Below are 26126 nucleotides of genomic sequence, written 5' to 3'. Positions count from 1 at the left end.
AGTGTCTGTCTCCTGAATCCAAACTGGAAGCTGGTTCCACAGAAGAGGGGCCTGAAAACTGAAGGCTCTGCCTCCCATTCTACTTTTAAATAACCTACAGTGAGCGATTCACTGAGTCTGTCTTTAGACAGAAGAATTCACAGGTTTCCAACTAAACAGCATTTTACAGATTTAAGATAAAAAAAAGTGTGTGTAGATCTCGAAATAATATTAACCTTTAATCCTTTTCTGCTCCTGTGCATCGACTCTCTGAGAGTATCTGCTCCTTCTAATGAAAACTGAATTTTGTTTTAAATAATTGTTGATTTTGCAGCAGTTTTTAGGCGTTCAGGAGTCCTCCAGTGTTGACTGTTCACCTCTGACCCTGGTCACCTGGGTCTGACCCTGGTCACATGGGTCAGAGGTGAACAGAGGTGTGTAGGAGGCTTTCAGCTGCTCGTATGTGCAGCATGTGTGATATTAAATATATATGCTTTCAAACATAAACGCGACACCTCAGCAGCAGAGGGATGAGCCTGGCTGTCCCAGCCAGCATCTGCCGTCCGCTCCCGTTACATTCCTCATCTTTCAGAGCGTGGATCAGTTTTCCTGAGCGCTGACAGCCGGCTGCTTCGTCACAACAGCAGACACAATGGTGAGATAACGTCGCCGCTGAAGCTTCACGCTGTCGTGCAGATTTCTGTTAATGCTGTTCCTGCTTTCATTCCAGGCAAAGTTCCTGACTCAGGATCAGATTAACGGTAAGATGCTGACACGTGTGCCCTTGCTGTCCTGACACAGCTGCTTACTGCTGGAACTTAAACTGATGCATTCAGATGACGAAGCGTTGACCGTGATGGTCTCTGTGCAGCAGGCAGGACAGGTTATTATTTCAGCCACAGGCAGCAGGACTTTAATCAGACAGAAGAGTTTTGTGTGACCGCTGCGGCACAAAGCAGCGCTTGTTCCAGTTCAGCTGACCTCCCTGACCCGCTAACGCGATCAGACAGCGAGGGTCCGAGCGCAGTGTTTGCTAATGAGGAGGTATCGCATCCAAACACTGATTTTCAGTCTGCTTGTGTTTGGTGGTTTCTCATCTTCCAGTCTGTTAAACTGCCGTCAGCGCTTCCCACGGGACACAAGTTTATTCTGACACAGGCGAACACGCACAGATGCAGCTTTTATTCGCTTATTTTACACTCGTTTATTCCCCACGGCTCAGTTTAGTGTTTTCAGCAAACTTAGTGTCTGCGTGGATGACAGTCGAATCAGCTGGGATGGGTCATTAAAAGATGAAGATCGTGAGATTTCCCTGATGTTCCAAACACAACAATGGAAAGAGAAGAAGTGGCTTTTCTTGTTTGAATTGTTAAAATCATTAAAATGGCCTCAAGTGTCAAACAGTTTGACAGGATGGAAGAGTGGACTGGAAATATCTCAGCTGAGGTCACAGGATGTGTTCTCGATGTGCATCCAGCCTGTGAAACACCAAAAGTTCCAAGAGCTCCATCTCAGACTCTGCAGACCTCAGTTAGCAGGTTAAAGGTTAAAATCTGTGACAGTGCAGCTAGAAACAGACTGAACAAACAAGACTCGTCTCTCTAAAAAGAACAAGGCAGCACGTTTTAGTTTTTCAAAGCCTAAAATCCTGCTCCTCACATACAAGGTCTTAAATAATCAGGCCCCATCTTATCTTAATGACCTTGTAGTACCATATCACCCTATTAGAGCACTTCGCTCTCACACTGCAGGCCTACTTGTTGTTCCTAGAGTATTTAAAAGTAGAATGGGAGGCAGAGCCTTCAGTTTTCAGGCCCCTCTTCTGTGGAACCAGCTTCCAGTTTGGATTCAGGAGACAGACACTATCTCTACTTTCAAGATTAGGCTTCAAACTTTCCTTTTTGCTAAAGCATATAGTTAGGGCTGGACCAGGTGACCCTGAATCCTCCCTTAGTTAAGCTGCAATAGACGTAGGCTGCCGGGGATTCCCATGATGCACTGGGTGTTTCTTCTTTGCTCACTATGTGTTAACAGACCTCTCTGCATTGAATCATATCTGTTATTAACCTCTGTCTCTCTTCCACAGCATGTCTTTTATCCTGTCTTCCTTCTCTCACCCCAACCAATCACAGCAGTTGGCCCCGCCCCTCCCTGAGCCTGGTTCTGCTGGAGGTTTCTTCCTGTTAAAAGGGAGTTTTTCCTTCCCACTGTCGCCAAAGGGCTTGCTCACAAGGGGTCATATGATTGTTGGGTTTTCTCTTTATGTATTGTAGGGTCGACCTGACAGTATAAAGCACCTTAAGGCGACTGTTGTTGTGATTTGTATAAATAAAACTGAACTGAATGAGAAATATGATTTAACAAGAAATAACTCCGATACAACACATCACTGTGATGTTGTTCTTCATCTTGATCTTCGCCTTGAGGTGACTGTTGTTGGCTCTATATGAATAAAATTGAATTGAATCAAAGCTGCATGTGAACAAAGAACAAGACTTCAGCAGCTTGAAGAAACCAAAGACCTCATACAGCCGTCAGCACGGTGGAGGAGGGACGATGATCTGAGTGGACCCTGAGCTCCTCTGTAGAGTCAGTGTGAGGCCGTGTGTCCCACAGCTGAAGCTCGGACCAAACCGGGTCATCAACAGGACAAAGATCCAAGCACAGCAGCAGGTCTGCAACAGAATGACTGAAGAAGAAAAGAACGGAGCTGCTGCAGAGCTCAGAGAGCTGTGCATGAATGAATGCTGCAAATCTCAATGAGGCAACGCAACTAAAACTCCTCCACAGTGATGAGGCAGATAAAGACATCACTGCACGTTATTGGTGCTAAAACAGGTTCTTCAGCTGGAGTGAATGCAGCGTCCTGTGCAGCACGGCTGTGTATTACATAGTATGTACAGTGGCTTGCAAAAGTATTCGTCCTCCTTGAACTTTCCCACATTTTGTCACATTACAGCCACAAACATGAATCAATCTTATTGGAATTCCAGGTGAAAGACCAACACAAAGTGGTGCACACGTGAGAAGTGGAACGAAAATCAGACATGATTCCAAACATTTTTACAAATAAATAACTGCAAAGTGGGGTGTGCGTAATTATTCAGCCCCCTGAGTCAATACTTTGTAGAACCAGCTTTTGCTGCAGTTCCAGCTGCCAGTCTTTTAGGGTCTGTCTCTACCAGCTTTGCACATCTACAGACTGAAATCTTTGCCCATTCTTCTTTGAAACAGCTCCAGCTCAGTCAGATTAGATGGACAGCGTTTGTGAACAGCAGTTTTCAGATCTTGCCACAGATTCTGGATTGGATTTAGATCTGGACTTTGACTGGGCCATTCTAACACATGGATATGTTTTGTTTTAAACCATCCCATTGTTGCCCTGGCTTTATGTTTAGGGTCGTTGTCCTGCTGGAAGGTGAACCTCCGCCCCAGTCTCAAGTCTTTTGCAGACTCCAAGAGGTTTTCTTCCAAGACTGCCCTGTATTTGGCTCCATCCATCTTCCCGTCAACTCTGACCAGCTTCCCTGTCCCTGCTGAAGAGAAGCACCCCCAGAGCATGATGCTGCCACCACCATATTTGACAGTGGGGATGGTGTGTTCAGAGTGATGTGCAGTGTTAGTTTTCCACACATAGCGTTTTGCATTTTGGTCTCATCTGACCAGAGCAGCTTCTTCCACATGTTTGCTGTGTCCCCCACATGGCTTGTAGCAAACTGCAAACGGGACTTCTTATGGTTTTCTGTTAACAATGGCTTTCTTCTTGCCACTCTTCCATAAAGGCCAACTTTGTGCAGTGCACGACTAATAGTTGTCCTATGGGCAGATTCCCCCACCTGAGCTGTAGATCTCTGCAGCTCGTCCAGAGCCACCGTGGGCCTCTTGGCTGCATTTCTGATCAGCGCTCTCCTTGTTCGGCCTGTGAGTTTAGGTGGACGGCCTTGTCTTGGTAGGTTTACAGTTGTGCCATACTCCTTCCATTTCTGAACGATGGCTTGAACAGTGCTCCGTGGGATGTTCAAGGCTTGGGAAATCTTTTTGTAGCCTAAGCCTGCTTTAAATTTCTCAATAACTTTATCCCTGACCTGTCTGGTGTGTTCTTTGGACTTCATGGTGTTGTTGCTCCCAATATTCTCTTAGACAACCTCTGAGGCCGTCACAGAGCAGCTGTATTTGTACTGACATTAGATCACACACAGGTGACTCTATTTAGTCATTAGCACTCATCAGGCAACTTCTATGTGCAACTGACTGCACTCAGACCAAAGGGGGCTGAATAATTACGCACACCCCACTTTGCAGTTATTTATTTGTAAAAGATGTTTGGAATCATGTATGATTTTCGTTCCACTTCTTACGTGTGCACCACTTTGTGTTGGTCTTTCACGTGGAATTCCAATAAAATGTGTTCATGTTTGTGGCTGTAATGTGACAAAATGTGGAAAAGTTCAAGGGGGCCGAATACTTTTGCAAGCCACTGTAGTAGGTGAACAGATGTAACCTTGGTACAGAAAGATAAAGGCGCCTTTGGGGCTCATTTGCAGCAGATGGGACGTGCACGCGATCGGTCTCGCTGCCTCTGGAGGAGCTGTGAGTGAAGTTTAACACGTTTGTCTCAGGAGTGAAGGCTGAAGTTGCTCTTTAGTTTCCTTTGCACCTTGTTAGCATCATCCACCTTCTCCCAGCAGGTGATGCACTCAGGCTGAGGCCTGCTGACATCACTGATCCCGCTCTGTCCACATGACTGATGCAGAAACAAAGCAACAATGTGGACATGTGTGTAACGTGTTCATGTGTCCGCAGAGTTTAAGGAGTGTTTCTCGCTGTACGACCGCCAGCGGAAAGGCAAGATCGAAGCCAAGGAGCTGATAACAGTGATGCGGTGCCTGGGGTCGAGCCCCACCCCCTCCGAGGTCCAGCGCCACCTCCTGAGCCACAACATGGGTAGAGTATTCCTGAAATCATCCTTCCGACTCCTTATTTCTGATTTCTGAGGTGACGCAGTAATAACTCAAATCAGGGAAAGTGCTAAAGTGAAACAGTTCAGCTCACGCAGCCCACGAGCAGCGCAGCTATTTCAGTGAGCAAACCAAGCATTTATCACCTCATATGATCTTAATGGCTCCATTTGTGTTTATCAAACCTGACCTGCTTGCTTTGTCCCCTGTGTTGCCTTCATCTTCCTCACCGCACCAACGGAGTCAAAAACATGTGAAAAGTTGTCGGAGACGCAGATGATCGATTCTCTCGGCCTCCACTTTTCCCCGTATGCTCACGAGAGGCTGTGGAGGTCCTGGAGGAGAGTGTTACCGTTTGGATAATGTTCACCTTATTTTCCAAAGACTGGAGGCCCCGGGGCAGATCCCTGAGATCGGGTCTCTCAGCTGGGTCGGGTGGAAGACGTGGCAGAGGAATGAGACCCTGATATGCAAGATTGGGCTGATATTTCCATCATGTTTGACAGAAGGGGCTGAGATAAATGATAAAGATTTTAATATCCTGAGATCAAGAAAAAGTTATTCAGTCATTGTTGTAAGAAGACAGCAACCCTGAACGAAGCTCCTGTTTCCATGTCAGCGCCCCTGAACGGACACCTTAGATTTCCTGGAAAGCTGCGAAAGTTTGATGAGTAATTTTAAGTTTGCTGTAGTTTTGATATTTGTGTCTGTTTCCATAAAGGAGGTGATATTTGTTTTTCCTTGTTTCTCTCATACACACTGAGATCAGCCTGGAGGAAGCTGTGTGTGTTCTGGTTAATTAACTGCATATTGTCAGCAGCTACCTCACAGCCACACTCTTTACATTTGCTTTTATTGCTTTAATGTTTGCTCATTTCATATACACTGTGTGGTGCTCTCTCCCCCGCCCTTCCCTTCTCCTGCAGTGGCCTCATTTCTTTGTGCCAGTAAAAGCAGATCTCTGTTTTCTTTCTGCTCACAGACCGGGAAGGAGAGCTGGACTTCTCCACCTTCCTGAGCATCATGCACCGGCAGCTCCAGCAGGAGGCGCCAGAGCAGGAGATTTTGGAGGCCATGAGGATGGCCGACAAGGAGCAGAAAGGCTTCATCCTGGCCTCTGAGCTGCGAGCCAAACTCACCGGGCTGGGAGAGAAACTGACAGACAAAGAGGGTGAGTGTCTCCTAAAACCACTCACATTTAACCCTCTCAAGGCAGGCATTGCAGATTTGCAACAGTTAAAAGCTAACAACCTGATTACCCCACATACATATTTTATGAGTTTTTTTTACTCAGAAGTACCACTGCAGGTATTCTTTTGTGCATTAGCAACAAAAACTTAATTTGAGCCCGAGAGGGTTAATCCAGTCGCCTCAAGGTGCTTTATATTGTAAGGTAGACCCTACAATAATACATAGAGAGAAAAACCCAACAATGAACCCCTATGAGCAGCACTTTGGCGACAGTGGGAAGGAAAAACTCCCTTTTAACAGGAAGAAACCTCCAACAGAACCAGGCTCAGGGAGGGGCGGGGCCATCTGCTGTGAGATAAGGAAGACAGGACAAAGACATGCTTTTGACAACCTAATGAGCAGAGATCAAAAGTGGAAGTGAATCCTCGTGCACGATGTTGTTACAGGCAGCAAAGTTACTGCTCATTGAGCTCTGCAGTTTTCAGCATTTCAGACTTTTAATCCATTTCTACACAGAAGTTGGTTACAGTGAAAACAGAGCTCTCACAAACCAACAACTCAGCATTTTGCTTCTTTGTTGCCCACAGATGGCTGAGTGAGATTGTTTCTGTAGACTTTAATACCTGAAGCCTCACATAGCAAGAACAATGCGTGCTGTTGTGCATGTGGAATGAACACGAGGAGTGTAGGAGCCATATGAGTTGTTCCTTTTTTGATTAAGTGGGTTGGTTTAAATGCAATCACCGTACTGGTGCACGGGCGTGGGGCGTGACTCATGGGTGTGGTAGATGATAAATGTGGTTGCACTCACCTGTTCATCGCACCTGATGTTGATGAGCAGAAAAGTTGGGTGAGCATGAGGGGAAACCTGTTGACCGCAGCTTGATGCATTTTGACTGTAACTTGATGTTTGGTTTATGCACTAATTTATGCCACAGGCCGATGTTGTAGTTTGGCGTAGTAATTGGTGGAATTTTTTGTGAGTTGCAGTTATTTTGTTTGTGCAGTGTTGAAACTTGTTCGATTTGGGTAAGAGAAGTAAGCAGACTGAGTCCAGGTAGGTGCCAAAAATAGTGATCTTTATTTACACACTTGCGCAGAGTGTGGGAAGAAACTTGCAACAACAATCTTACAATCTTCAACGAGCAGACCGCTCCCCATCCTTATATTACCCTGATGACATCACAGTTAGATCTTACTGGAAATGATAACAGTTCAAAAAGTTCTCCTTATATAGACATCCGATACTACTTTAGAGACAAACAAGTGTGTGATATGTTGTGCAATTTTGTGAGACTGTGTGTCCAACCGAGAGACTGTCCTGAGACGACCTCCCTGTTCTTAATACGTGTGGGTGTGAACGTGCGTATTTTCCATGACTCTCTATGTGCATGTTGGTGTAGGCCTGAATATGTGTGTAAGTGAATGTAGAAGGCCCTACTGGACCCACAGCTTCGAGAGGTGTGAATACAATGATATGGATACCATTTGCAACAGCTTAAGCAGATAGAAAGAATGATAGAGAACAACAATAGACTAATTAAAGTGATCAGATTACCATAGATATAATTCAGAGATTATTCTGTCAGCAGATTCGACAATGATGAATGATTGATCAATGATAGTTCTGATTATAAATTGTCACCATAAGAATACAAAATAAAATATCTCTTGTCCACACTCCTCCTCTTTGGCCATCGGCCAACCTTTACCAGAATTTGTTTCACTCCTCCGTCCAGGCGGCTTCTCGCAATGGCATCATATACCCCGGACCAGCTGAACCAGAGTCTAGGGCCCTGCTTACCAGTTTTACCAACACTCGCCTTACCAGAGGAATGAGACAACAGCCGATCATCAATATACCTAGAAAAACTATAAGAGAAAACATGACAGACATAAACACACCCTTCCATTGCCCAAAGACAGACGTGATCCAGTCTCCCAGCCCCGTGTTCACGCCTGATTGCTCATGCATGGTTCTAGATAACGTTTTCAGATTCTCAAGCGCCCGAGTGACCGTTCCGTCCGGAGCAGTATTGTTGGGAATAAAGGTGCAGCACATGTCACCAAACATTGCACATACTCCACCTTTCTCAGCCAACAACATGTCCAGAGCCATTCGATTTTGGACTCCCATCAAAGACGTCGGACCTAATTGTTCCCACCTGAGCCAACCTCGCGCTTGAATTTCCTCGACGACTCGATCGGTTTGGACTCTGGAGCGGATAGACCTCTGCGTCTGGGCAATTCACCTGTCTGCCAATAAACAAACAAACACATTATAATACTTATTATCCCCAACATCCCCGTTATTTTCCAATTTTCCCACAACTTCATGATCACTGTTCCCAGGCTCGTTTTACTTTTACTTTAAACTTCGTGATAAGAGTATAACGTTATGAGTATAAAAGTATGCGATTATCGTACAAAACTATTACGACTCCTTTAAACTATCAAATACTTTAGACTAGAGCCCTAGCCTATTAGGAGCCTGAAATGAATTAATGCTTGGCATGTGACGCTCCTCTTCTTTCTTCGTCTCCCCAGGTAGACTGCTGGGGAGAACCGCGGCACAGGGGGAGAGGATTATTCTGCCTCTATGTTCCCCCCTGTGTTACTTGGGGTGGAGCTTATCTCGAGTAAGCTCTCATCGGCCACGGCACATTGAGACCAATGGAACCAGGTCTCACCCTTTCCCTTCAGCCGAACCGCACTGGTAGTGCGAGCCGTCACCTCGAATGGCCCCGTCCACCTTGGATCTCTCCACTTTCGCTTAATGACCTTCAGCCACACCGCCTTGGCGTCGGGTACGGACCTGTCCTCCGCATTCACCCCCTCTCCAACCTGTTGTGTGAAACTAGACACAAGAGCTTTTAATTCTTTCCAACATTCAGTATGGTTTCTGTTACTTTTTATACTTTCTTCCGCCGGGACTGTTGTCCAAGGACCTGGAAACTGTCGTCCTGTCAACAGCTCATATGGTGTGAAACCTGTGGATTGATTAACACAACATCTTATTATCATCAATGCAATTGGCAGGGCTGCCACCCAATTTAGCCCCGTCTGAGCAGAAATTTTAGCGATTTTATTTTTCAGGTTTAGATTCATTCTTTCTACTTTCCCCTGCGACTGGGGATGATATACAGTGCCAAATCTGTGTTGCAACCCCAGCTTCTGTTCTACCTCTGCCAAATCTTTGTTTTTGAAATGAGTCCCATTGTCTGACCTAATTCTCTTAGGAAAACCATGCCGGGGGATGTAATGATTGATTAAACACTTAATCACACTTTTTGCATCCTCCCTCTTTGTTGGCCACGCTTCGGGCCATCCCGTCAGAGCATCTACACTTACCAGTAGATATCGAACTCCTCCTGGCCCTGGATCAATCATGTCAGTGAAGTCGATCACAATCTCTTCACCTGGTCTCTCTGGGATGGGAAATTTTCCTGCCTCTGGCTTAATTACTGGTTTTGGATTGTGCCTCCCACAGATCAGACACGTCCTGGCTTTCTCCTTGATCATATCCTTCAAAAAGGGATGCCACCAATGGCACAGATGTCTTCCCATCTGGGCCACACCTACATGGCCAAGCCCATGCGCTTCGGCAATCTTCTGTTTTGCCAGGTTGGCCGTCAACACTGGTCGTCCGTCAGGTCCTCGCCAGAGACCTCCTTCTTCCCAGGCTCCTCGACTCTTCCAGACCCCCTTCTCTTCCGGGGCCGCCTCCTCTTGGGCCTTCCTGGCCTCCTCTAGCATGTTGACTCCTACTTCTTCCTCCGCGGTTATTTGCACCATCTGTCGTAGTGCTTTATAGCCTGCTGCCTCCTTGGCCGCTCGGTCAGCTTCCTGATTTCCCCTAGCCACCATGCCAGTCCCTGAGGAGTGACCTTTGCATTTTATGATGCTCACCTCCTCTGGATCTCCCAAGGCCTGCTCAAGTTCCTCCATTTCCTTCTTGTGGCAGATTGGTGCATTATCTGCTGTCCTGAATCCTGCTCTTCTCCATTGGGCCAGCTCCACGTGAGCTGCTCCAAAGGCATAAGCTGAGTCCGTGTAAATGTTGACTCTTTTTCCTTTTGCAAGTCTCAGAGCTCGACTTAGAGCAATTACTTCTGCTCTTTGGGCTGACTGCTGCCCTTCAAGTCTTTCAGCCTCCTTCACTTCAAATTCAGCCCCTTTTCTGCAAACTACCGCGTAGCCTGCTTTCAATCCTTCCTCATCTCTGTAGCAGCATCCATCTGTGAACCAATCTTCAGCTCCCAGTACAGGTTCCGCTTTCAAGTCTTCTCTTATCTTCTCGTCGACTTCAGCTCTCTTTGCACAGTCGTGCGGCTCTCCTGACCCCATTAAATCTGCCATGTTGATTCCTTCATGCGTGAAGGTCAAGTTGGGAGCGTCTAAAACTTTACACACTCTCTGTTGTGTCAATGGTGTCATGGTGAAGGCTTGTGAGTTAACATATGCCACCACACTGTGGGTGGTCAGCACCTTCAATGGATGGTCCCTCACTATATGTGCTGTCTTTTGTATAATCTTTGACACCCCAATGGCATGCTGTGTGCATCCCGGGTGCCTTGTCTCTAATGGATCCAATCTGACGCTGACGTACATAAGTACATCTCTCCCTCCCCCTTTTTTCTGAAACAACACCCCATTAACTATCCCGTGTGTTTCTGAAACATCAAGATAGAAGGGTTCTTCATAATTAGGGATGGCAAGATCAGCCGATCTTGACAAGTCCTGTTTCAATGCGATAAACGCCGACTCAGTGGCCGATGTCCATGGCAGTTCAGCCTTCAGGTTACGGACACCCACCGTTTTCACCAAATCCCTCAAAAGGGCTGTTTTCCCTGCATAATTTGGAATGAAGTGACGGCTGTATCCTGTTAAACCTAAGAATGAGAGCAACTCCTTAACCGTACGTGGTTTTGGATGTGTCAAAATCTGATCGCGATGGGTGTTTAGCAAACCCACTAATTTGTGAGCAATGACACGGCCCAGAAATGTTACTTCTGGTCGGACCAACTGCAACTTTTCTTTACTCACTTTGAAACCGCACTCAGCGAGTCTCTTCAGTATGGTAAGTGAAGCTGCCGTACAGGCCGAAGCAGACGGAGCCGCAATGAGCAAATCATCAACATATTGCACCAGTGAACACCCCTCTGGTAGATGGCATGGCGATAGAGCTTCTTTCAACACTTGGTTGAAAATGCCCGGGGAGAGTGCAAACCCTTGTGGCAACCGTGTGTATCTGTACTGTTGCCCCCTGTATGTGAATGAAAAAATGTCCCTCAGAGACTCATGTAATGGGAGACAGAAAAATGCATTCGCTAGATCAATACATGTAAACCACTTCTGTTCTGGTGTTAATACCGTCAATGCTGTGTATGGATTTGGGACAGGCACCGTGTCAGTACGTAAAATGGCATTAATGGCTCTTAAGTCATGTGCCATTCTGTACTTTCCTGTCCCGTGCTTTTCTACTGGCAAAATAGGAGTGTTCCAGTAAGATTGAGAGGGCTCAAGCACCCCTACTTTCAATAGCCCTTCAATGGTTTCTGCAATTCCCTCTTCAGCTTCTCTCTTTTGCCTATACTGCGGTTTCCAAATTGGCGTTTCAGACTTCAGCTGGAACAAAACAGGCGAGCAAGTTGCCAGGCCCACATCCGTAGACCCTGCTGACCATAAGGTGTCAGGAAGAGTCGCAAGTGTGGCAACTGCATCCGCATGGTCTATTCTTTCTCTCCCATGGATTCTTGAGATTTGTTCATGCTCCAATATCACTGTGTCCTCTGATAGACAAGTGATACGGTAAATTTTGCATTTTGGCGAGTACCAAACGTCTGGAATCTGAGTAGCTTGCCAGCCCGGTTCATCGAGGGCTCTCTTGACCATTGTTCCCAGCTCCTTCGCCTGATGACCCTCATGGACCGCCAATGTAATATGGGGCACTGAATCAGGTCCCATTTTGAACCAAGGCCGTTGTTCTTCGGTTAAATTTACTCCTGCAGCGACGCCTTCAGGACTGACATAGATGTTCTGAGAACACACATTCCAGGTCTGACCTTCAAGGTCAGACTGGAACAGGTCCCTATAAATTTCATCCTCGTTCTTATCATAATAGAGGGTAGCATGGTATGGCTCTCGCAGAGAAGAATAGACAGCCAAGGCCATAATCCAAGGTTTCCACAGCTGATACAGTCTCAAAATGCCTTCATCCACCAACCGACCCCAGTAAATGTCAGCTGTAGTTTGTTCACAGTCTTTCAGCAAATACTGGTTCTTTGAAATTGTCCCCAGGCACAGAAACTCTTTTCCTCCTGGAAGTGTAACTGTTAATCCATCAGCTGAGCACATGACAGTGGCTCCCAATTTAATGAGCAGGTCCCTGCCCATCAAATTCACTGGCACCTGAGGAGACACCACATAGCTGTGCTTCAATGTCTGATTTCCCAGCACCGTCCGGGCTGGATTGGTTATTGGCAGAGTCATTGGAACCCCAGAGAAACCCACCACACTAACCGTGTGTTCGGAAAGTGTGACACTGCTTGGTCTTTGTCTCAGCGTTGAGTAAGTAGCTCGAGTGTCCACAAGGAAGGTCATTTCAGTCCCTTCCACACTCATTGACAACATCGGATCTGCCATTCCCATGTCGTCTTGTCTCTGTGGGTCCCGTCAGTACAGCTCCTCCTCTCCGCCCCAGTAGGCCAGGGGATACTGAGCCACCGGCGCCATGCCTGGGTTTGGAGCTTGATGTCCCCTTGTCTGGACCACTCTGCCTCGAAGAGCTCCCTGTGCCTGGGGTGGAGATGGATAACCAAGTTCTAGCTGTCGTGGTGTAGGACAATCACGAGCCCAATGTCCTCGTCCTCCACACCTTCTACATACATTCGGGTCCAGCATAGGTCCCCCCAGACCACGGCCCCTTGGTCTGCCTCCTCTTTGAGATCCACCACGCCCCCTCAACGACCTAGTAGCCCCCCAATTCCCCGCGGGTCTTCCTTGCCTTGGTCCATTGGCGGGCCATCGGTCATCAGGGTACAGAACCGGATCCAAATCTGGCCAATCAGGCCCCGGATTGCCCTGTGGCTGCGCCACCAGCATCTTTTTAGCTCCATCTTTGTTTTCCTTTTTCTTTTCGTTTAGTTTTTCTCTCGCCTCAGCCAATTTCAATTTTACTAACTGCCCTTGCGCCTCCTCCAGCTCCTGTTTTTTCTTGTTCACCTCGTCTCTTTCCAGCTCAAGTCGATGTATGATATGCCTCTCCCATTTTGCTGAATCCGCCACCGCAAAGTCTGGATTCTTCTGTAGATCTGCTCTCACTCGTTCTGGCAGACCTGCTAACACCGCACATCGGAACCAGGCCCGGGGTTCCCCTTCCTGTCCCCAAAGAGTGCCACCCTCCAGGGTCAGCACTGGACAGATGTAGGGAGGGGGCGGTGCACTGGGGAGTCCCTTCAAGCTGGGATATAACCTCCCCTCGGCCTGGGCTTCCTCTACCAGCCCTGGCGTGGGGTCCTTGACCTCGTCTTTCATCGAGGGGGAGACACCTCGGCAGACAATCACATACTTGCAGTACTTACTCTGTTTCTCCATCATCAGTTTCTTTTCTACCTTCACTTTTCTCCCCTTAAAACGTCCCAAGTGTTCCTCTTCAAGCTCTTTGATCCTCTTCTCACATTTCTCACCTTCAACTTGGAAGATGGAATGAAGAGGGATTCTGTCCTCCAACGTCTTCTGTTGATTTTCACATAATTCCTTCACTTCTCTTTCCAGATCTTGACACTGGCGGGCAATCTCCTTTGAAGTCCCCTCAGCAGTAATTTTAATTGCTTTCTTCAATTGCTGTATTTGGTCCTTCAGTGGCTTGTATCTCTTTCCCCCATCAGGGGTCACCTTTTCCTCTTCAGCCATTTTGCTTTTCGACCTCACTTACCTTACCAAAATGGCCGCTCTTAGGCTCCTCCCTTTGGGGTTGCCTCACTGTAGTTCCCCTTTCGGCAGTCAGAATCCCACAAGCTGGTCAAGCTTAACATCCGCTAGGCTCTAGCCGGGGAGAGACCCCACACACACACACACACACACACACACACACACACACACACTCTAATGCTCCTTTCAAGACAAAACTTCACAAACGTCTACTGCAACAATTTAAGCACCCAAAGCCAGCAAAAATTCACTCTCACATTCACTTCCCTAACAACTACAAAGTTTTCACACATGAGAATAATCCAGTCAATCTACTATGCACGCCGTTTCCCTCCTTATAGCGAGAGACTCAACCGATCTTTAAAAGACTTTATATACACTAGGAAATCACAAACACAAGACTACAAGGTTTAGTTTATTTAATATACTGAAATCCTTTAACCACACTTCTGAAACACACCTTCACCTACCCAAAAAGGAAACTGAGAAGCAGAGAAATGGAGAAGTAGGGAGATGGAACAAAGCCAGCAGCTACACACACACACACACACAGCTCCCCACAGAGCCCCCTCTCCTCCTCTCAGAGAGAGAAAAGAAAGAGTTTTCCTTTTTTCACTCTGCAACCACACAGGAGAAATTCAACAGACAGTTTATACCACTAATTTACACTTTATTTACACATTATTTACACACACGCACGGGCCCATATAAACGTATGAAAACACCATATGCCAGAACAGCTTATCTTCTTTATTTCTCTACCGATATTCCTAAGTTTTTCGACTAATTTAAAAGCATCTTTCAGCCCAGGGCCGCGCCTTGCTAATCAATTAAACCCGCCTCGAGGACGCCCCCGCCGAGAGCGGTCAGATTCCTAAGCCCTACTTAATTTATAACTGCTTCCCGCCAGGCAACAAGGACCTCCACCAGCCACGTGAAATATCACAGTTCACGCTTTTGGCTTTACTTAAAGTTCATAAGTCCCCGACGTTAAATAGTCACAGCCAAACAGCGCAGTAAGGAAAGTGATCCCCTTGATCACTTTAGTTTTTAAGGGGGGCTCGAAATCCCCCGGGTACCACCCGAGCTTTTAACCTGACCGTGCGTCCACGATTAGGGGTTGCCGCTACACGCTGAGCAACTGCGCTCTTAGGGGCCACGCCCCAGTCCTAAGACAATTTATTCAAGTGTATTATAAGCATCACTGCGGGGTCTTAGCCCGTGGTTATTTCGACGCCCGAACCGCGTTCTGCTGATCAATCAGACCGAATACCCTAAACTACTGGCTGGCTGGCTGGCCTCCCCAGTCAACCCACATCACTTTAAACACACACCGTATTGACTTAGACACATAACCTCTTAACTCAAAATTCGCCCCCAAAATAAACAGCAATAAATTTAGTCAGTCCAATATTCCCTGCTTTTAGCACTAATTACCCCAAAATCACTATGGACAGACACCAGAAGCCCATACTGAGTGAATATTATTAAATTTAGTTTTAACTTCCAATTTAGCGCCTTTGGATAAAAATCAACAGGTGGCACTCACCTTCTACTTCGCCTGGCGTGTCACTCAGATAAGCTGCTGGCCTTCCGTCCCTTTGGCACCTCCAAGCCGCACGCTCCTCTCTTCCCCAACCGGGTTTTCGGCACCAAGAATTGTTGAAACTTGTTCGATTTGGGTAAGAGAAGTAAGCAGACTGAGTCCAGGTAGGTGCCAAAAATAGTGATCTTTATTTACACACTTGCGCAGAGTGTGGGAAGAAACTTGCAACAACAATCTTACAATCTTCAACGAGCAGACCGCTCCCCATCCTTATATTACCCTGATGACATCACAGTTAGATCTTACTGGAAATGATAACAGTTCAAAAAGTTCTCCTTATATAGACATCCGATACTACTTTAGAGACAAACAAGTGTGTGATATGTTGTGCAATTTTGTGAGACTGTGTGTCCAACCGAGAGACTGTCCTGAGACGACCTCCCTGTTCTTAATACGTGTGGGTGTGAACGTGCGTATTTTCCATGACTCTCTATGTGCATGTTGGTGTAGGCCTGAATCTGTGTGTAAGTGAATGTAGAAGGCCCTACTGGACCCACAGCTTCGAGAGGTGTGAATACAATGATATGGATACCATTTGCAACAGCTTAAGCAGATAGAAAGAATGATAGAGAACAACAATAGACTAATTAAAGTGATCAGATTACCATAGATATAATTCAGAGATTATTCTGTCAGCAGATTCGACAATGATGAATGATTGATCAATGATAGTTCTGATTATAAATTGTCACCATAAGAATACAAAATAAAATATCTCTTGTCCACAGCAGTCTGTGCATTTGATTAATAGTTTGATCCCATGTGCTGATTCGTATAGTGGACACTACCATGTGGAATAAAAGGAGCAAATAGTACAGAAGTGCATCTCATGTGTTTCCTGTTGCGCGTCATCTGTGTCCTCATGTTTAGCCTGCCGCGGCCGTTGGTTGGAGGAGCCGCAGTAAGGAGGTTCATAATATTTTGTGTTCTTCTCCACATCCTGCAGGGTTTTGGTTTGCACTCGTGTGACTGGTTCCCATTCCCCACTTTAACTGTTGATAAAAGGTCGTTTAAGGAGCTCATATCAGAACACGTCATTCCCCCGAGGACGCGTCTAATCCATCTGAATGATTGTGTTGTTTCCAGAGAGAGGGAACACCTTACACTAATCGATCCTTCTTCGTTTCTGTTGCTTTCATCATTACTGAAACAAACTGGCTGCATCTCTGTTTAAATGATTGGCCTGTTAGTAGAACTGCCATGTTTGATCAACACATCCACCAAGTCACTGACGGGTCAAAAAAGTGCAACGCTAAAATGCAATTTAACTTAAAAAAAAATGCTAATAGTTATTGAAACGTTTAATATAAAAACTACAGAAATGGCTGGTTTAGTTTAAGTTCAGTCAAAAAGCTCATGAAACATGTCGGTCTTATTGGTAATTAAAGTATTTTATGTCATCATGTCTTGATCTAAGTAGCTCTCTAAAGAGAAGGTTGAGAAGCAGGAAAGAGATTTAAAAATGCTCCCAATTATTAGAAATCGATGAGTCCACTGTAAGAACAGTCATGTGGAAATGACTGCAGAGTCCCTCTAAAGAAAAAAGGCAGATACCTCACACAGCCATTACTTCAGTGCCTCGATGACATTAAGGCTTCGATGTCTGTTAACTTTTTAAAATTCAATGATAAAAAGACAGGTGATGGTTTTTGGTAGCCCGAGACCCCCAATGTGTATGTAGATTCCCTGGCACAGTATGTTAAGCCAACTGTCACAAACCTGGGGGTCAAAGTGGACTGTGATCTGAAGTTTGATAATCAAATTAAGGCAGTGGTAAAATCAAGCTTCTTTCAACTCAGGCAGCTGCAAAAATAAAGCCAATTCTTTCGCGGCAGCACTTTGAGACAGTGATCCAGGTCTTTGTTAGCACTCGGCTGGATTACTGTAATGCACTTTATATTGGGGTCAGCGCATCATATATTAGTCATCTACAGAGGGTGCAAAATGCCGCAGCTCGTCTTTTAACAGGCACTCGAAAGTTTGAGCACATTTCCCCAGTTTTAGCTTCACTTCACTGGCTGCCCATTTCTTTTAGGATTCATTTTAAAATTCTTTTATTTACTTTTAAAGCTCTCCATGGCCTAGCTCCATCTTATCTCTCTGAGCTGCTACAGCCTCATACACCCACCCGCTCTCTCAGGTCAGCTGATCAGCTGCTCCTGAAGATACCCAGGACTGGGCGTAAACTTGGAGGAGATCGTGCTTTTGCTGTAGCAGCTCCCAAACTGTGGAACGAGCTTCCTTTAGAGATTAGACAGGCCAGTTCTTTATCTGTTTTTAAGTCACTCTTGAAAACCCACCTCTTTACCCTGGCCTTTGACACCACGTGAGATGTTGGTTTTTATTTTAGTTGTTTTTAGGTGATTCGATGCTGTTTTATCTTGTTTTTGTTTTAATATAGGGCTGTTTTAATTTTATGTTTTATGTGTTTTATTTATTTATTTTGCTGTTTTCTGTTATTCTATTGTTTTAGCTTATTTTCTGTACAGCACTTTGTTCCTGTGCTGGGTATTTTAAAGTGCTTTATAAATAAAATTGGATTGGAGTTGTCCAGGACCACTGACCCCACTGAGGAGAGCATGTTTTGTGATACTTCAAATAAAAAAGAAACAAATGAAGCCTGTCCTCATTTAGAAGAATATTACTGCAAAACTATTTTGCACTGAGCACACTGTGCTTTCAAAGAGCCGCCTTTTTGGAAGAAAGCGCTCTGCACGACTAATTAAAGATAGACTTGTTTGGCTGAAATAGACCATCGATGTTTTTAGTGCAGACTAAAGGCGCTGAAATCCAAAAACAACTGTGGAGCCCGATGGAAGAAATGCTCTTTCATATCAAAGAGTGCTTGAAGCTAGCGTGAGGCTATCTGTCCGAAAGTTAAAACAAAAGTCCAAGTTTGAAAGTAATAATGATGCTCAGCATGCTAACAAATACACCAAGGAATGGCTCAGAAAGAAGAGATGGAGGTTATGAAACACCAAGAGCCCCAAAATCCCACCGAGGGAAGAAAAAGACATCATAGAAAGCCTTCAAATACTTTTTGTAACTGATGAATTTGGAGAACTTCAGCATTTCTGATGCCTGGCTGTGCTGTTACTTTTTTAACCCAAGAATATTACATTAATCCATATTTTTGCTGAATAAAGTAGCAGCTTCAGTTTCTCCTGTGGTGGTGTTCAAGCACTCGGCTGTTAACAGTTTCATCTGCGCTGGCAAAAAACCCAACACAGGCTGTAAGGCAACATTTATGAACAGATATGACTTTCTATGAAAACTCAATGATAGGATCTATTACTCAATGTCAAACATATGTTGTGTAGCACTTTGCAAAAATCTCGAGCCACTCTTCATGTCTTTACATCCATGTAGGTTCACAGTCATTCAGGTCCTGGAGCTGGAAAAAAGAAGGAAACAGGACGTCCTTTAGTTTGTGAAGACTTCTTCATAAATGCCACGGCTTTATCAAGAGGCTGTTTGGTGTCTCCAGTGTCTGAGCACTCCTCACTGCACTGCTACACTACGTTGTTTAGTTTGTCTGAGTGTGTAGCGTGGTCTGAAGTGCACTGGGATGTCGAGACTCTCCTGAGTTTCTCTGATAAACCTGCTACATCAGGGATAAAGTGCTGTTCTGTTTGTCCTTCTCATCCTCCATAGCTGGTGTCTGATCTTCTTTTTTCTGCATCTTTGCTGATTTGATGAGAACCACATGTTACACATGCTGCCTTTACGTGTGCGTTCCTTCTTTCTCCCTTCAGGCTTAGAGGGAACATGTTCTGCCTGGTGTTGTTGGGTCCTGTTGCGGCTCCTCCAACCTATGGCCGCGGCAGGCTAAACATGAGGACACAGATGACGCGCAACAATAAACGCATAAAATACACTTCTGTACCATTTGCTCCTTTTATTCCACATGCAACCGTCCAATATACACAAATCAGTGCCTGGGATTAACTATTAAACAAATGCACAGACTGCACAAACAAATAACTGCAACTCTCCAATAACTGCACTAACTACAATGCCAACTTACAATTTGGCCTATGGCATCAGTTAGTGCACAAATATACAAAAACCATCAAGTTACAGTCAAAATACATCAACATCATTCAAGCTGCGGTCAACAGAAAGTTTTGCCTCATGCTCACCCTACCTTTCTGCTCATCAACATCAGGTGCTGTGAACAGGTGAGTGCAACCACATTTATCATCTACCACACCCATGAGACACGCCCCACACCCGTGCACCAATACAGTGAGTCCATTTAAACCAACCCACTTAGTCAAAAAGGAACAACTCATATGGCTCCTACATACCAGCCCCTAATTATTTTAGAGCAATAATTACATCATACTTACCATGTAGGAGACATATTGATAAACATGATCTATCCTTTATCAAACATTCAAAGATACAATTTCAATTCAAAATAAACAAATACACATTAATACAAATAGATATTTGAAAAAGTCAATCTTCATGACTCTTCTGCTTCCTGTAGAAGACACTTTAGTGATCGGCCTGTCCAAACAACCAGTCTTTGTTTTAACACGAACCTGACGTACAAGTCCTTTACCGTCAGCATATGCCCTGCTCCACAAAACAAGCAAACCTTGGTCACAACTGAACCACTCTCTCGCCTCAACACTGGCTCAATCTTCCCTTCCACCTTGGCCACTGTAGTAGCAAAACTACTCCGCTTAGCCTTAGGGTAAAACTGAGACTTACCATTCCTCGCCTCTTTTCTGATGGCTGTTGGAGGATCCTGTATATCTCCAAACAATGGGTCACTTGCGAGCTTAACTTGCCTTTCGACAAACTCAACAACATCGCTAAAAACCACTTTACGTTGAAACCTCTCCTGCAGATCGCACACAACATTCCTCCATTTATCCCTGAGCTTATAAGGCAACTTTTTTATAACTGCTTGCATATTAGCAGAGACATCCAACTCATGCAAGGACTCAACGTCACCCATTGCATTGCAACATTGCCTTAATAAAAACCCATATTCCTGCAAAGCCTTCACATCATCAGATTTTATAGGAGGCCATTTACTGACCCTTTCAATGTAGGCAGCAGCAATTCTCAGCGAACTGCCAAAGTTTTCCTGGAGCAAAGATTTAGCTTAAGCATATCCATACTCAGCAGGCATATACTGACAGCTTCTGACCATTTCTCTTGGATGGCCTCTAGTGTATTGCTCGAGAAAATATAAACAATCCTTAGCACTGTGAGCTTGACTCTCCACCATGTGCTCAAAAGCTCTCATAAATGTTTGATATTGCAAAGGATCACCATCAAATAACTGAATGTCACGCCTTGGTAGCAAAAACAGAGACTGCTGCTCGGCCAATAAAGTTGTAATTTCATTTTGTTTCTTCAAAACTGTGACTAGATGATCATGACCCTCACTACCTTGCCCTGTATGTGTAAGAGGTTTCGATTGTGCGTGAGACTGCGACATCATCCGAGTAGTCGAAACTGCACCTGGAAATACTTGATATAACTTCGTCTCTGACTGTTCCAACGAAACGACCTTAGGCTGAGAAATATTTTTAACCTTGGGCCTCGCATCCAATACATGCGCTTGATGATCACTTGCATCAAAACCCTGATATGGTTGCTCTGGTAACACAGGTTTGAACGTCGGAGCATTAGGATTTAAAACGGCTAAACGCCCCTGCTCTCGTTCTAAATACGAATTCATTCCATCAGATTCACCATTAACAGCACTTGAGACTCGGGACATTTCAGAAGCTTTTAAAACATTCACCTTTGCTGCTGCAGCTGCTATTTCAGTTTCTAAGTTAAGCAGCTCCTTTCTTTTCTTAAGCTGTGTTTCTTGTTCTTCCAAAGCATGCTTTTCTTTCAACAACCTCTGTCGAACAAGAAGGGCGGCCATGTCAGCCTCTGCCGTTATGCGTGCTGACAAGGCAGATGAAACCATGGAGCCACTGAGTGATGATTTACTTTTCCTACAACTTTTGTTTCCAACATTAGAGATGCTATCACTTGGATTAACGTCATCTATTGCAGCACCTTTACCAACATTCCCGGTGTGCCTAGAAGCACCAGAACCATTTCCAGCAGGTAATACATCAGAAGACTCAACACCAGGTGGATTTAAATGTGGCAAATCAAGCTCAGACTCCTGATTTGTACTCTGAGGGGTTCCCTTTGCATCATGAAGCCATTTCTTTATCTCTTCCATAAACTCAGTATTATGTGCTCGCACACTTATAAACCAAGCAGTTTGTTTTTCTTGCTCTTCTTGAGGAAGCAAAGGAAGCAAGGTTTCATGCAGACGAGTTGCCTCATTAAGCAACACAGACAAATTCTCTAACTGAGCCTGAACAGTGGAAACATTATCTTCAGATTGCTTTAATTCTTTAATAACCTTTATGACCTTTTTAATTTTATTAATCTTAGTGTGACGTTCTGTTTGCAGCCTTTCAATCTGATTCTCCAAAGCCTTAGCAGTCGGTTTCGGCTGTCTTTTCTTTCCACATCACCACATTGTATTAATTGGTGTGTCTCCATTTTTCTTCAAAACATTAACAAAATCCAAACGCTGAACTGCACCTATGCCACACAGCTTCATTCCAACACATCAGCTTGATGACATTCCCTTCAATAAACCTTGGACACACATAATTAACAGGAGCAATATCCCCCACTATCTGCCTATTAAACCTAACTAACTCAACCTAGTCTTCCGTACATACTAGCGGTGGGTATTTATGTACCTCCATACCGTCAGCTGTGAGGAAGACAAACTGCCTTAAACACAAACTGCGGCGGTACTCCCAAGCCAATGGCTTCAGCCGCCTGATGCACAATAACTAGAAAGAAAATCAGTACAACGCCTTGTGCAGCTGTACTGCTGAAACCTAACAGGGGAATATGACTCCTGACAGAAATCTATTTTGTGTAGCCAAAGGCTTAATCTAAAAGCTGCGTGGACAAAGGCAACAGCAAACTATAAAACTCTCACTAATAAAACTCATCTATATATAAATAATCCAATAAAACCTACAAAACTTTTTTCTGTTGACAATTTGTTGCGGCTCCTCCAACCTATGGCCGCGGCAGGCTAAACATGAGGACACAGATGACGCGCAACAATAAACGCATAAAATACACTTCTGTACCATTTGCTCCTTTTATTCCACATGCAACAGTCCAATATACAAATCAGTGCCTGGGATTAACTATTAAACAAATGCACAGACTGCACAAACATAACTGCAACTCTCCAATAACTGCACTAACTACAATGCCAACTTACAATTTGGCCTATGGCATCAGTTAGTGCACAAATATACAAAAACCATCAAGTTCCAGTTAAAATACATCAAAATCATTCAAGCTGCGGTCAACAGAAAGTTTTGCCTCATGCTCACCCTCAGGTTTCCATTGTCCTCAGTGTTCATGGCACTGTTATCCTGGTGTACTTGATGTTTCTATCCATGATTCCACTTCTTGGGTTTTGATTTTGACCCAGGTGTCGTCCATGTATCGGTATCATCGGCTAGGTGCTGTCCCTTCCTGCATGTAAACGACGGGCGATCGTGGCTCAAGAGTTGGGAGTTCGCCTTGTAATCGGAAGGTTGCCGGTTCGAGCCCCGGCTCGGACAGGCTCGGTCGTTGTGTCCTTGGGCAAGACACTTCACCCGTTGCCTACTGGTGGTGGTCGGAGGGCCCGGTGGCGCCAGTGTCCGGCAGCCTTGCCTGTCAGTGCGCCCCAGGGTGGCTGTGGCTACAATGTAGCTGCCATCACCAGTATGTGAATGGGTGGGTGACTGGTTGTGTAAAATGCTTTAGGGTCCTTAGGGACTAGTAAAGCACTATACAAATACAGCCATTTACCATTTTAAAGGTTGGACACACCAGGGAGCCCATGGCACATCCATGTCTGTAAAATCCCTCGTTGTGTGGAGGTGTAGCAGTGTGCAGGTCGGATCAGGGTGAAGCTGGTTCTGTTTTCTGTCTGCAGTTGTTTCCTGACAGTCTCTGCTGCCTCGGTTGTAGGCATACAAGACTGAGACCACATCAGAGGACACAATGGTTTCATCTGGATCCAGTGCAAGTTTCTGGACCTTGTTGGTAGAGTTGGTGGGGAGCTAGCATGGTGGCGAGGTTCTTGGAAATGTTGTAGGAGGCTGAGTTTATACTGATACCCTGTCACCCGCCATCATGTGGGACCTGTGAAATTCTCTGTAAAGGGTTTTAATGAGAACTTTATTTAAAGAAATTGGCATCTAATTTCCATCATTTTATTCAGGACAACCTGAATGATCAGAATAAACATGCTTCATTCATGTGACATGAATGCACACGCTTATATGGCCCTGAAACAGAATATAAAACTAAATATCAGAATTTCCTTCTAATTACAGACAAAGGCTGATGATTGGTTTGCTTTTCTAAAACTGGAGCTGCTGACAGGAAGAAGAATGGATACACACTTTCTACAGGTTTCTATTACATCTGGAACAAATGAGTTAACTCTGATTGACAGCTGTGTCTGTGTTTTCAGTGGACGAGCTGCTGCAGGAGGCGGGTGTTGGAGCAGATGGGCGGGTCCACTGCGAGCAGTTCGCTAAAGTGGCGACGCGCTGCCACACAAAGCACTGACGTCACAACTGACATCATCGCTGCTGTCGAAAACAACGTGCTCAAGCGTCTCCACGTAGTCAGAGTGTAGATAAAGTCAGACGTTTGGAGGCAGGTCGGTCTTTCACTGCAGGTGCAAACTTTGCATGTGACAAATAAAAGGCTTGACTGGTGAGAAGGAATATTTGCAGCTGGAAGAGCAGCCGCCTTATTTTTATTAGAAGAGAAAGAAAACAAAGGGACCATCTGACGTACAACACACAGTAAAAATAAAACCTTTTGTTCAGAACATACTGCCTCCTTTGATCATTGTTGCTTCAAGCTTTACTTTAACTCTACATGAACTGGCAGCCAAGTGTCTCATCGTATAATAATAATAATAATAATAATAATAATGGATTGGATTTATATAGCGCTTTTCTAGGCACCCAAAGCGCTTTACAATGCCACTATTCATTCACTCTCGCATGTGTTTGCACAAACTGACATCAGAGGAGAGTCAGAGGAGAGTCTGTGTTCCCTCACTCGGGGTGTTCCTGCTCTTACACAGGAACGGAGCAGGAACTGGGATGGGATGGTAAAACTGACACCTCTGACTGGCCCCATTAACTCATTTCATTTCACTTTTATCAGTTTTCCCAATTTATTATAATTTTTTTTGTAACTACAAGTTTTAAAAAAACAAAACAAACAAACCTCAAAATAGTTTATAATTGGAACAAACAAAGAGTTGATTCGTTTGGGACAAAAAGAGAGTGAGTCCGCTGCCAGACTGATACCGTCAAACTTACAGATGGTTTGTTGCACATTTTCCACGAGGACCTGGGAGAAAAAAACCAAGACGACTGGAAAATAAACGATGACACTTTGATCTGTCGAGGCGTGGACGCTGAGGGTGTGCTGTGGTATCTGCACCGACAGATGCTTTACCTCCTGTGAGCTGCGAGGTTTTTGTCCAGCACGTCTCACACATGCACGATTGGACTGAGACCCGGGAATCTGGACGCCTTCTTCTAACATCAACTTTGAGGTTCTTGCTCCCTGACACCTGCAAACAGGAGCCACGATGGAGAGATAATCGGTGCATTCACTTCACCTGTCACTGTATCCACTCTAAAAATAAATATAAATGAAACAAAAAAACCCACTGATGTCAACAGCCTTCACCTGTCAGGAGAGGCTGGCCGACGCAGAGATGCCACCAAACCCCAAATTTCAGTCTGAGAATAACTCAGGAAGAGCTCCAGACCTGAACCAGAGCAGCATGGCTGCTGCTGGATTATGTAAAAGTGAGTGATCAGGTGACACTTGTGCAGAAAAGTCAAGAAGCTGCAAACAGGCTGTCAGGAGAAGTACTGATGAGCAGAGTGACTTTGATTAATATTTTGTAAAGATATCGAGACGTTTAATCCGCCTACATCAAAGAGAGAAGATAAACATCAGCTGTGTGATCATTTCTCATGTCAGCATCAAATGAAGAGGATGATGAGGCACGAAACAGAAAACCTTTTCATCTTTTCGTGTATTTATTTTTAAAAAGAAAAACTAAATGGAGTCAAGCTGGGAGATTATTTGAGGATTATTCCGCTCAGAGGAGGGGAAGTTATTCCATTCGATGTCTCTATCCTGGACTGCCCCTGATTTTGTTTTATTGTAAAGACTTTATCAGTTAATCAGCATCGATTCAGCCGGAGTTTAATAGTCAGAGGAACATCTCTAACAGGGACGTGAAGTCGGCTCTGAATGTGAGAATGTGAGGTCCTGGAAACAGCTGACAGAGAGGACGTCTGTGCAGGGGTCACCGAGGTGTGTTTGTAGCGGCTGGTGTTACTCGGGCACACAAAGTG

General features: G+C 45.0%; 1 protein-coding gene across 1 annotated transcript; it reads left to right on the top strand.

Annotated features, from left to right (window-relative positions):
- The first annotated feature begins 685 nt into the window (after positions 1–685).
- calml4b (calmodulin-like 4b) lies at positions 686–24599 on the top strand. The gene is made up of 4 exons (XM_084936621.1): positions 686–740; positions 4783–4923; positions 5920–6108; positions 24203–24599. Exons 1-4 carry the CDS (start codon positions 686–688, stop codon positions 24298–24300), a joined length of 483 nt encoding a protein of 160 aa, XP_084792747.1. The 3' UTR covers positions 24301–24599.
- Positions 24600–26126: the final 1527 nt, after the last annotated feature.

Source organism: Perissodus microlepis, chromosome 7 (genome assembly GCF_051167445.1).
Source record: "Perissodus microlepis isolate ML-2025 ecotype Zambia chromosome 7, ASM5116744v1, whole genome shotgun sequence".
Classification (NCBI taxonomy): Eukaryota; Metazoa; Chordata; class Actinopteri; order Cichliformes; family Cichlidae; genus Perissodus; species Perissodus microlepis.
This window is presented reverse-complemented; position numbering and strand designations above follow the sequence as displayed.

Excerpts from the sequence above, each read along its gene's own strand:
- calml4b (XM_084936621.1), top strand. The coding sequence starts at position 686 with ATGCTGTTCCTGCTTTCATTCCAGGCAAAGTTCCTGACTCAGGATCAG. Across the intron at positions 741-4,782 it reads GACTCAGGATCAGATTAACG|AGTTTAAGGAGTGTTTCTCG; the intron begins GTAAGATGCTGA and ends ATGTGTCCGCAG. Across the intron at positions 4,924-5,919 it reads CCTCCTGAGCCACAACATGG|ACCGGGAAGGAGAGCTGGAC; the intron begins GTAGAGTATTCC and ends TTCTGCTCACAG.